General features: G+C 38.0%; 1 protein-coding gene across 4 annotated transcripts in view; it reads right to left on the bottom strand.

Annotated features, from left to right (window-relative positions):
- Window positions 1-2,913: 2,913 nt before the first annotated feature.
- The window catches only part of syne1b (spectrin repeat containing, nuclear envelope 1b), a 149,709-nt gene continuing 139,706 nt past the window's right edge, over window positions 2,914-12,916 (bottom strand). For 3 of the 4 annotated variants that reach the window (XM_025007067.2, XM_037977745.1, XM_037977746.1), the window contains 6 exons: window positions 11,988-12,188; window positions 11,778-11,906; window positions 11,449-11,661; window positions 10,505-10,597; window positions 9,540-9,598; window positions 2,914-3,914 (listed from right to left, as the gene is read on the bottom strand). In XM_025007067.2, coding sequence (XP_024862835.1) covers window positions 3,671-3,914; window positions 9,540-9,598; window positions 10,505-10,597; window positions 11,449-11,661; window positions 11,778-11,906; window positions 11,988-12,188 — 939 coding nt within the window. In that variant the 3' untranslated portion in view covers window positions 2,914-3,670. The remainder of the gene's footprint in view (window positions 3,915-9,539; window positions 9,599-10,504; window positions 10,598-11,448; window positions 11,662-11,777; window positions 11,907-11,987; window positions 12,189-12,916) is intronic. The other variant, XM_025007074.2, reaches the window with a different exon arrangement.

Below are 12,916 nucleotides of genomic sequence, written 5' to 3'. Positions count from 1 at the left end.
AAATCCTAAAATTAGCACATAAAACACCGAGCCTAGTTCTCTTAGGACCTTTTTCTTAAAACTATAGATGAACAACTTTTCAAATTTCTGCAAAGATTTTGAATGGTGCTAAAGCAGCTACTGCCCAAAGTTTCAACATAACAAATGCCCAGATTTTGACGTAGGACTGATGTGTATAAAAAATGTAAGGAGAACCAAGATCATAAGAAATGTTTAAGCTGCTAATGCTGGCTCATTAGCGTTACCATGGTAACCACACTGTCACTCCCTGACTGCCAAGTTAATGAGAAGCAGACAGAAACAGACTAAAAATAAGTCTCAAACACACAGTTGTTGTGTGAAAACTACGCATCAGAACCTAAAACCCCATTAGCTGTTAATAGCAGCTAACAGCTTCTATAGGGTTTAATGTAGGAGATGTGACAAGTTTAAAAGACCCTTCACTTCCAGTTTTGAAGACAATATTTTGAGCTAAAATATATTAGGAAAGCTTGAGTGTGCAATCTCAGTATTCTGGGTGGATTTGAGAGAAAACTGTAAGACTTAAAGCAGTGAGAGACACACTGAGTGATAGAAGACAAAAACGCCTACATTGTGATGTATAACTTGTACATGAACCAAAAAGGCTGTGGGAATAGGAAGAGTTTGCAAAAATTTTAATATTTTTAGACATTTCTGAAGTTGGTGTGTGACAACATCAACTATCAGATGAACACTTCATGGAAAAAAATCTGTAAAAATCCTAAAACATGAACTGGGATTGTGTAACAACCGTAAAATATATCAAAATGCTGGTTCAAACATGTAACATCCAACTTACCGTGACTTGTTTAAACTTCACACCACCTTTTTACTGTAAAGTCTGTCTAAGTTATAGAGCTCCTCCTCAAATTTGGTGACACCTTTTGGTGTGTAATTTATATTTTTTATCTCAAAGGTGCAGAATGAGATGTAGGACAAACATTTTACAACTGGATAGTAATAAGGAAGCTTTGATGCTCATTCTTTGCCATCAATAATTACCTCAGACAATATTTATCCATCCAGACAATGCTGTGATGCTGTGTTTTTCAGGAGCCTGATGTTGAGAAGGAGGAGTACTGAGAAGCAGACTTTAGGTGAAAGCTTTGGAGCCAACAGAGTAATGGAGGCAGCCAGGCGAGAGACACTGTTTAGATAAACAGAGGATCTTCAGACAAAAGCCTTCATAAACTTCAGCTGTTTGTGGAAAAGTGGCTGTCTTGCTGCTGGGGAGGTCTGATAGGATGGAGCTTCAGCTCAAAACGCTCAGCTCTCAGAGCGTCACGTCCAGGACCTCAGGAAGAGACCACAGAGTCTGCAGACGCAGCCGCTGACAGGGCATGGTGACAGGTTACAACACAACAAACAACATCTGAGTAAAGTCGTACAACCACCAACTCTGAAAAAGTTGGGGCATTTTGTAAAATGTAAATGAAACAGAATGGAATGATGTGTGAATCTTGTGTTATTTACAATGAAACACAGTAAACACATCAAATGTTGAAACTAAGAAATTTTACTATTTTTTTGTGGCTTTGGAAAAATTAGGCCATTTAAAATTTGATGGCAGCAAAAAGTTGGGACAGGGGCAACAAAAGGCTGTAAAAGTAAGTGGCATGAATAGGAAACAGCTGGAGGAGCATTTTGCAACTAACTAGTTGGCAACAGGTCGGTGAGAGGACTGGCTATAAAAAGAGCATTTTAGAGAGGCTGAATCTCTCAGATCTGTTAATGTCCCAACTTTTTTTTAAAATGGGGTGCAAAGATGCAGGTGTAATTTAGTCAGCCAAAAGTTTGTTTCTGAAACTATGTTTTTCTAACACGAGTTCCTGGAACCGCTGTCGGAAACAAGGAAGGTTGACAGAATCGTAGCTGACCTCAGCTTCGACATGAGGCTAAAACTCATTCTGCTGTGTGCCGAACAACTTATCAGCCAACAAGCTGTGGCTTTGACAGACAGCAAAAGACTAACGAGCAGCTTACAGCAGAAGGTAACTTGTACATCTGCAAGAATTACTAGAGGTTTCATGCTTGGATCACTCACATTACTCGTAGCATGTAGTGAGTGATCATAAAAATGTTTTTTTCAGTATTTAAAAAACACCAAACATTTTTGTCTTCATAATGGGTCAAGTCACAGAAGGAAGCTGTCTTCAGATCCAGCCCTGAGGAAGAAGCTTTCAGGTTTAAAAGGAGGAGGAGGAAGTTAGTCAGAGATAGCTGTAAACAAAATGATGAACTTCTAGAGGCTAAAAAGCTGACCCCCCCCAACAAACAAACAAACAAACAAAATAAAACCAAAAGAAAAACTGGAGCATCTTCATGGAGAACTCGGGGCTACCAAGCAGATTTTTGTATTTGTGCTTTTCTGGGAAGCCCAAAGCAACTTATAACTGAGCAGTCAAATATTAAAATGTCAGATGCCTAGAATCCCTTGAAAGGCATCTCACCCACCATCTTTCATGCCAGGGTTTTAAAACATCTTAAAATGAGAAAAGATAGTTGAAGCTTTTTTTGTCAAACACAGTAAATAATGTAAATCTCATGGGATATTGCAAGATGTCACACTCAGAGTATGTATTGAGGATGACTCTCAGCTACTACAGCAAATTTTAGCTCAGTCTCTGTAAAACTGACTGATATAGACATTTTTGTGTTGGCTAATCTCAATTAGTTGTGGCAGCCATCTTGAATTGGGTTGATTCTAAAACTAATTAGTTGTAGCTGTGCACCTAATAAGAGTTTTAATAAAATTTGTTCTCTGGTTCATGAGATATTTTGCTAATAGTACAGACAAACTCCAAGACAACAAGTAAAAACATTATCACCATTTAGCCTCTGGCAGCAGGCGTTAATAAATCACAAAGACCGAAAAAAAGACAAAACTCAAAATGAAGATTTGGCATTCATTGTTTTTGATAGTTGCATATACATTTTTCACATTAATCTTTTGCATTTTACACAGTAAATAATCCTGGATTGTTATAGATTTCATACTCAATTGACAGTCATAGAAAATATACAATAGCTCTATATGTCATTGTTTTAAAATAAAAATAAAAAGCAGAATGTATAAAGGGCATGAATGACTGATGTTAAAGGCTGAACTCTTGGATTGTTTCTGGTAATAAAACACTTCAGTTAAATGATTTATGTGAATCAAAATAATTCAAGTTAAAAATAGACTGTTTACTACAGACATAGTTATGAATTTAAGTTCATAAAAGCAAAGATTAAAACCACATGCCAAAAATACAGGTAAAAAAATAACTGCAATGTATTAAATGTTTGTTTTCCAAGCAGATTCACAGGCTCTTTTCCAACTTTTAACTTTGGTGCTTTCCACTGCAGAAAATATAGGATGTACTGATAAATATACTCATTTATCCAGCAGATGTCCACTGTGGGCTAACCCCTTATTTCTTTATAATGTTACATCAAAAATACTTTTTAAATTAACACAACATTACACAGTAACATGGAGAGACGCTTGATCCTATGTACTACCCAAAAAGATAAAGTGGAGATGGCAGCTGTCTTTCTGCAGTACACATGGATGAAATATTAGTTTTTTGCTCTTCAAAGGTATCAACATGATTCCAGTCCCACGGATGTCAGAGTACTGAATAATAATGTTCTCACTGATCACTTACACAGGAGGCGGTCCGTTCGTGTAGCTGAGCATTGGGTAAAGGGAATGAGCAAAGTTGTTGGACTGAGCGCAGTAGTCCTCCTCCGACAGTGGCAGCAGGAAGGCAAAGACCACCAACAGGAGCAGGAAGAGCTGGGCGGGCAGCGCTATCGAGAGCACGCGGCACCAGAATGAGAATCTGCGAACTGACGCCGTCTCCGGATCAGAAGGGAAGGAAGCGGATCCAGCGCCTCTGCGAGACCTGCTCACACAGACAAACACATTCACAGTGGAGCACACACTGAGCTTTAGTGAATCTCATCAGTTTTCCTCTGATCTACACTACACTGCTGCTGTTACATTCATGAAGGTTTCATGATAGTCTGGTCATTTTTCAAGTGATGTTCTTTCAAATACTTTGTACCTTATCAGCTGTGACTTCCGTCATAGAGCACGGAGTATGGAGAAAGAGGCAAAAGTCTTCATTTGGGTAGGCTAAAAACTAGCCAAACAAGGGCCTGTTGTCTATTGTTTTTCAGGCTTATAAATCAACTCTTTCTTTAAAGTGACATACTGGTGTCAAAGAACACTACATATTAAGATTTAATATTAAATCTCCACACCTTTTTGCACAACACTGTTTAGTTTGTCAGTGTTTTCTCAGTTGAACAACGATCATGTTACTAGACCAAAATATGTGTGCTGAGCATAAATAAACCAGATGGTCCTGAGGCTGCTGGATTTATTAGTCCGCCTGATTAACACGTCTAGTCCACAGATAGTAAAGATGGTCAAAGCATTCCCGCTTTCTTCTGTTGTTCAAAATTTAAGCTAAAATGTCTGTTTCTTTTTAGGAGCTGTCATGTCATGTATTTTAGAAGCCTGAGGCTGTGCATTAAAGATGTGGGGATGTATCTCTGATTCAAAAGTCTACACATCCTCCCAACTCACTAACAGGCTGTCAAATCGTCAGTTTTTATTAAGCCTCATATAACTTATTGAATCTAAATGTATTAAAAAATATATATCTGAACATACAGCAGCAACACATTAGGAACTATGTAAATCAACACCTAAAAAATAATGATCTGAAGTGTATTTTTAGTTTTAAGTCAAGAAAATGTCCCATTTGTTTCCACGGAGGAGCATGACAAAATTGTACTGCAGCCTTCCTCTGTAGAATCCTGTTTCCAGCTATAGCTTGATGATATAGTCAATCCAAAAGTTTAGTCAGTTCTCAGTGGACTGATACATTCAGCAGCCTCAGCACCATCAGCATAGTTACCATCTATAATCAGCACACACACGTAGTAACACAGATGTTGTTCAGTTGAGAAAACATTGACAAACTAAACAAACAGTATCATGCAAAAGTGTAGAGACTTAATACTAGTTAATATAGTATTCTTTTATACAGATATGTCTTTTTTGAGCAAGTTGTTTCATAAGCCTTAAATACAAAAACAAAAAAACAAAAAGGAAAAAAAAAACAGGCCTCCATTCAGCTCCATTAGCTTAGCCTGGACAAAGATTGAAAGATCTTTTTCTACATACTTTGTGCTCCACGACTAAAGTCACAGCTGATAAGGTACTAACTTTTAGTGACTATTTGACTGAATATCATTTAAAAAATGATCAGACTTTAAATGATCCAAACTATTTTCTCTGCTACAAAAACAGACTCAACAAAATAACTAAATTACTGTAATTAAGTAAACCAACAACCTTACTTATTTTCTTGATAACTGTAGCTGTTTGTCTGTTTTCAATCCAAATCAAATCTTATTTGAGCAGCATGTATGGCAGTGCTTTAACACTGCAAACAGCTGAGAACACTGAGACGATGTTTAATATTGTGATCCACATGTTGACTGACGCTTGGTGGATAAACACAATAACAATGACGATCACGAAACAAGATCCAAGCAGACATACTGCAGTGCTGCACCAGACAAGTACATTACATGTGTGCTGGCATTCCTTTGCAAAATGTGTCAGGATCAAAGACAAAAGGCATGCTGCAAAAATCAGCTATTTTATTTCGAAAAGTTCAGTAGAAAGATGCAAAGCATGCCGAGGCAAGAGAAGCACAGCGATTAGATCACGGCGTTTTTTGACAAGGTGATTTAATTAATTTTTATATAACATAGCTATTACCACATCAAATTTGAACTCAAAATCTGTAAAACTGACTGAGTTAAAGCTATTTACGTGTTTGCCAAGGTTGATTAGCTGTGGCAGCCATCTTGAATTAGACTGACATAAAAACTTAATTAGTTATAGATGTACATCCAACGATTACTTTCTGTAAGTTTAATTAAAATCTATCCAGTGGTTCATGGGATATTTTGCTAACAGACGAAACAGTGTTGTTGCAAACAGCTCATTTCAAAGTTTTAAACAAACATATTGCAGAATATATAGTGCTCAGAGTACATGTTGTGAATAACTCTCAGCTAATACTACTAAATATTTTAGCTGACCATCTGTAAAACTGTTATAGCAATTTTGGTGTTTCCAACAGTCAGTCAGCTGTAGCGGCCATCTTGAATTGAGGTGACTTCAAAAACAATCAGTTGTAGTTGTACATCTACTGATTACTATAACAGGTTATTAAATCGGTCCAGTGGTTCAGATATTTTGCTAGTTTGACCGACAAAGACAGACAAACAAATGTAATTGTCACCCTAAAAATTTTATTTCCATAAACTCTGATATGTTGAGGTTAAGATACGTTTAGGGATATTTTTTGTTGTTGTTGTTGTTGTTTCCTAAAGTTTTTTGTGGAACTGTTTATCTGATACTTTGGTCAGCGTGACGAAAATCTGAAATATTTTAGGTCTTTTAGGTTTAAACAAAATGTCCAGACTTTCTCAAAGGTTTTATGTTTTCCTGGGATCATATTTAAAATGAACAAGGATGAGTCATAACATTCTAGGCACAGACAGGTGAACGGACTAACAACTCATTACATTACAGATAAATGTTCTGCTCAGGAAAAAAAAACTTCCATCCTGGCATCAGCATGGATGTTATTTTGACACCTGAGACTTACCCAAGCATTTCTGCAGCTCAGTCACAACTAAAAACCCTTTTCTATAAGAAGCACCCCCTCCCTCCTTTCCTTGCAAAAACTACTTTGGAAAGACCCAAAAAGGCTGTTTGTTAAAAATTGTTTTTAGTAATTGGACTGCATTTGGACAGCACTAAATACAGGTCTGAATGCCTCAATGGGCTTTGAAAACATCTTCATTCAGACAACCTTTGGAGGTGGTCTGGACCACTTTAATCTGCATATGTTTGGTAATCCGAACACAATCTATCCAGAGCTAAGTGGGTTGTTCTTTAAATATGGGATTGGGGGTATGTTACTACGGGACACAATTTCTCAGCCAGGGGTCAGAAGGGGTCCAGTTCAGTGGCCTCAGGATTCTGTCTGCTGTTTGCAGATGATATGGTCCTGTTGGCATCATTGTGCCATAATCTCCAGCTCTCACTGGAGCGGTTCACAGCTGAGTGAAGCGGCTGGGATGAGGATCAGCACCTCCAAATATGAGGCCATGGTCCTCAGTCAGAAAAAAGTGGACTGCTCTCTTCAGATTGGGAGTGAGCTGCTGCCTCAAGTGGAAGAGTTAAAGTATCTCAGGGTTTTGTTCACCAGTGAGGGAAGACTGTAATGTGAGATCGATAGACATTTGTTCAGCTTCCACAGTATTGTGTACTCTTTACTGGTCCGTTTTGGTGAAGAGGGAACTGAGCTGCTCTGTTTACTGGTCAGCCTACGTTGCTACCCTCACCTATGGTCATGAACTTTGGGTAGTGACCTAAAGAACGAGATTGTGGATACAGGCAGTCGAAATGAGTTTTCTCTGGGTAGATGGGCTCTCCCTCAGAGATAGGATGAGAAGTTTGGTTTTCTGGGAGGGACTCGGAGTAGAAGCACTGCTCCTCCAAATCAAAAGGAGCCAGTTTAGGTGGTCCGGGCATCTGGTAAGGATGCTCTCTGAGCGCCTCTATAGTGAGGTGTTCTGGGCATGTCTAAAAGGGAGGAGACTCCAGGGAAGACTCAGGATATGCTGGAGAGACTATATCTCTTGGCTGGCTTGGGAATGCCTTGGAATCCTCCTGGAAGAGCTGGAAGAGGTGGTTGTGGAGAGAGATGTCTGGGCTTCCCTGCTGCCCCCACGACCCGACTCCATAACAAGATAACAGATGGATGGATGAATGGACGAATAGTTCAGATTTCTGAATGTGTTGTCGTTATTACAGAAACATCAGCAGGGCTGCTGATGTCTTGTTTGGTGCTCACTGTGTGACATGGCTGTGTGTGTATTTGTAGACAGAGCGGGTAATTGACATCTGATTGCAAAACCTTTTTGGATACACAATTCACCACCAAGTGTGAACAGAGATGTCAGAGCTGACCACTGAGGTGTTTTCCAGAACTGTAAGCTCCCCAGATAAGAATTCATAAAGTTTTTGCGGCATTAAGAGGGCCTACAAATTATTAAGAGGGTAGTCATATTCTAATGGATGGTCAGTATATGCTTCTAAAAACAAAATATCTCAGTTTCAACATTTGTGGAGAAATAGTGAGTAATATTAAGTGATTAGTTGATAAGTGCATACAGTTTATTTTTGTTTCACAAATAATGCTTTTTTAAATGAGTGCTTTATAAGTTTACTTACATACTTACTCTGCAAAAACGCACTCTAAAAATTCTTTTTTTTTTCAACCAAAAATGTGGAAATTGTCATAGTTTGCAGAGGTATATTCAGATAACTTGTCCCTGGCCCAGAGAATACAGTCAAAGGAAAACGAAAGTCTCCATCCTTCTCTAGTTTATGGATTTTATATAAAGTCATAATAGAAACAAACAAACCTAAGTTGTGCTGCCATGTTCTTATTCGAGAGAAGATAATTTCTCCTACAACTCTTCTAAACAAGCCATACTTGTTAAGACTGATACTAAACCTCTCAAAAGAGCAAGGGTGGACTTAGTTTTTCACTCACAGCTTTTCTATTTTTAGTTTACTAAATAATGGCATGATGGAATTTGTTGTGTGTTTTTGTTCACTTGAGGTTAGATTTGAATAATTTTAGAACCTGGTAAAGACCAGATTATTTTTATTATGTCCTGATGAATAAAACCCTAGACTTGTCAGAGGGTGGAATGTCTTTTTCCCATGACTGTATATTTTTGAAGCAATAAGACAGTTTGGGAACACACAAACAAACGAACTTCAGATTTAAATACAAGTTATCCTTTGTTGTTGTTTCCTAAAGAGCCCCTTTACCACTTGACAAATGGACACCTGAGAGGCAACACTCACAGATGATAGTCTGAGGAGGAGATGGTGAAAAGCAGCAGCTGAGAAGAAATGTCACACACGAGATAGAGTGATAGCACTACAGAAAAGGGGAGATTGCAGCCTTTGCATTGTTCATTGCAGACATTTATTTGCTTGAAAGTTGAGAGAATAAGGGAGTGTGTATATGTGTGAGTGTGTTTGTGCTCAGCAACAGTGAGGCAGTGTTGTTAGATATAGAAAACTATTTGTGTTATATGTAAGCAGCGCCCTCTGGTTAGCAATATTAAGCAGCCAAGGACACCGACGGGAAAGAAGGCCCTTCACCATTACTTGTGAAACTCTCGGATCAGTGGATGTATAGTCTGACACTCACCTCATCATCTAGCCTATACAGAGCATCTAGACTGACAGAAGATGATGGAATTCACTATCATGAGCTGCTGAACTAGTACAAAAGCTACAAACTGAAACAGGGAATCCGTGTTGTTTTTAATCTGTATCGGAGATTAAAAAAGTGCATCATGGGCTGAGTTCCATTATCTTCTGGGTGTGCTAGAAACCAACAGAAATGTACCTGTGGTGTGGACTGCTCACAGACGGTCCAGGCTGTGACAGACTACATTTGCCCCGTTGCTGTTTGCAATGAACAGGGGAGGGGGGGTGAAAGAAAGAAAGTATGTTTCAGTCCAGGCAAATCAACACAAAGCTACTGATGAAAAGACAACCCAAAATGAAAGAAGAGCAGCAAAAACAAACAAAAACACATGTGAAGGTGACAGATTTTGTAACTCATAATAATAATAAGGAATCTGGCTTTTCAAAGTTCACAAATACTTTGAAGGATTTCATCTTGTGAGTTCAAGAACATGACTGCAGATAGGAAACTACAGATCAAACAATGTGATGCATGAATCAATTTGGCAACAAAGGCTTTTGGTAACAAACAATATAAGCAGTGAAATGCTTATTTGGACTGATTGGATAAATTCTAACAAAGTTCTGCAATCTCATTTTTGTTGTTGATAATATAAAACTTAGACGGCGTTGGCATTGTGTTAATAAATCATATAAATCAATAAACAGTTCTTTTATAGGTTTAGCAATTCCATTACGGCCAGTATTCCCAACAATAACATTACAGAGAAAATTATGGGTAAAAAAAAAATAAAAATCTGTGGAAAGTCTCAATTTGGGGAATGGTTTAAGTTTCAATATATTAGAAAAGCAGAAAGAAAAAAGTCTCAGAACAGGATAGAAAATAAACAAAACAGGGAAAAGAAAAAATAAATAAATGAAATGAAAAAAGGATTCCCCAGTTCCTTTGGGAGTAGACAACATGCAAGAAGAGTAAAACGTTTGAAAATCGATCAGAGTCCAGATGGGGTAAAGTCTATGACAAGGTATGGAGGTATAGAAATGTTTAAAAATAGATATCAGGATGAACGGGGTGGCTGTGGAGTTCAACGGGACCTTTGGGGCAGGTGTTACTGTACGAGTCTTATTAAACTCCTGACTCTCACTGTTAGAATTAAACATTACCGATCGTAGCCGACTCGGCGTACTCCTCCCTGATACAGGACTGAGAGAACCTGACGTGTCCAGCTCATCAGCAGACGACCAAGAAGACAGATCCTGAAGATGAAAACATTACCAAACTCAAACATCAAACAAAAAGATAATACATCAACAGAAGTCTCAGTCTCAAATTTGTTCTTTGACAGCAAGTATATTTAGATTTATTTGATCTAATATTAATAGTAGTTTGCATGTGAGGAAAATATTTTAAAAATTACCAAAAATAAAACAGGATTTAATAAAAGTTGACAATACAATACTCCATGAGTGAAATATTTCAAAGATGAATAGTATTTTTTCTACTTCACTATTTTTTTAAACTACAAAAAAAGTCGTAACCATTTTAGTTAAACCTTGAAAATAAAGCTATGCACAATTTCACACTCAGAGTATGTGTTGGAGTTGATTACCAGCCACTAATACATCCAACTTTAGCTCAATATTTGTAAAATTGATTGAATTATAGCCATTTCTGTGTTGACTGAGATGATTTAACTGTGGTGTCCATTTTGAATTGAGTTGGCTCCAAGTTAATGAGCTAGAGATGTACATTCAATGATTACTTTTTGAAAGTTTAATTAAAATTCATACAGTGGTTTATGAGATTGTTTTGATAATGGAGTTGACTCTAAATATTTTAAAGAAAGATTTTGTGTAATCTGGCAGTGTTGTGAATTAGTCTCAGCTACCATCACACCAGGTTTGAGCTCAGTGTCTGTAACATTGACTGAATTATAGCCTTTTTTGTGTTTTTGCTTTGGCAACTGTGGCTGTTGATTTGGGTTGACTCCAAAATTGAATCAGTTGTACATATACACCTAAAGGTCAAAGCTTTCTGCAAATTTTCTTAAAATTTAACCGGCACTATACAGGTTGATAATGTAGAGCATGGAGGGATGGGGCTCCACCTGTTGACTGCTTGTGATGTCCAGAATCTTAGCCAGCTCTCTGAGGTCTCGGGTCACTTCTTTTAGCAGAAGTTTGAGGCGGTTCCCGATGACATGAACCTTCTCTTTGGCCTCCAGGCAGTCACTGCCCTGAGAGTTGACTAGCAACTGGAGGGACATGTCTTGTAGTGAGGCCACCTTAAGCTGAGAGTCCAATAACTCCTGGCGGATTTGCTGTAAAAAAAACAGACATTGTTGTATGATTCTCTTACAATATTCATTGTTGTATAAATGCAATTTTTTAAGACAAACACTGTTTTTTTACAATAAAAACATGACCAATTTGATACCGTGAGAGTCTTATGATGCTCATGGAGAGTAACAGTGTCTTGGATTGGATCGATGGGAACCACCTCATTCCTTCTGCGATCAATATTTTCCAACCAGAGCAGCAGACCATGGCTCATTTCATGAAACTCCTGTTACATAGGAAAGTAAAGACTCAGCTCATGTTCATATTTGGGTTTTTTCACAGTCTAACAATAAAGACAAGCACTTACTTGGCATTGCATAAGAGCTTCCTGTAATGAAGACCTCCACTCATCTAAAGAGCTGCCCAGTTTGTCCCAGTGGTTGTTCATGTCTTTCAGTTTGGCTTGCAGCTCCCTGGACTCTTCTGTGTCTGACTGCAGAAACTCAGCACTGCACAAGTTGATGGAAAGCACAATAGCTTTGCGCTTGTCATATGCTTTCTGCAGTTCCTGTAGTTAAAAATGACAAACAAAAGGAAACCAAAACACGAGTTAATGAGATCTGATTAGACCAAACAAAGAGAGAAGCAATGCCAAGTCTTGATGTGTGTCAACCAGTAAAATTGATCATAGCTGTAGGTTAAGTTAAGCTTTTTATCAGTTTGTAATAAATTATTCATGTAATTTGAAAATCAATTCTGACAATGTGGGGTATACTTTAAAGTTCTAGGGATGTAACAGTCTGTTTAAGTCACATTTTAGTACAACAGGAGAAAAAATGCTAGTTTTGCCTTTCTTTAAATAAACAATAAATCTCTCAAAAGCAGAATAAAAACAAAACAAACTACCCTTGCCGATGGGGAGGGTGTAAGATGGTGGCCCAAAGCAAGGTAGGATTTGTCAACTAGTGATTTCAATATAGGTTAAAAAAAAAAGTCAAAGTTTGTCTTATTCATCTAAACTGAGCTAAACATTATCCTACAGGCCACATATCAAACAGAAAGTTTGACACATGAAGGGTATCTGTCTTTTGTGTGTATGTGGTGCCACCAAGCAGGCGGTCAGTACGAGGAGTGTAGGACAGCACCTTGACACATCCAATCAGAAGAACACACACACACAAATAGAGAAGTGTGTGTACTTGTTTTTGTTACTTTGGTAGGACCGTTTCTCCTATAGATACCAACTTGTCAGGACCCACTGAACAGTAGATTAGATAACTTTCTTTGCTCCTTTTA

This window comes from Kryptolebias marmoratus, linkage group LG10 (genome assembly GCF_001649575.2).
Source record: "Kryptolebias marmoratus isolate JLee-2015 linkage group LG10, ASM164957v2, whole genome shotgun sequence".
Taxonomy (NCBI): domain Eukaryota; kingdom Metazoa; phylum Chordata; class Actinopteri; order Cyprinodontiformes; family Rivulidae; genus Kryptolebias; species Kryptolebias marmoratus.
The sequence above is the reverse complement of the archived record's forward strand: the minus strand, read 5'-3'. Positions and strand labels throughout refer to the sequence as shown.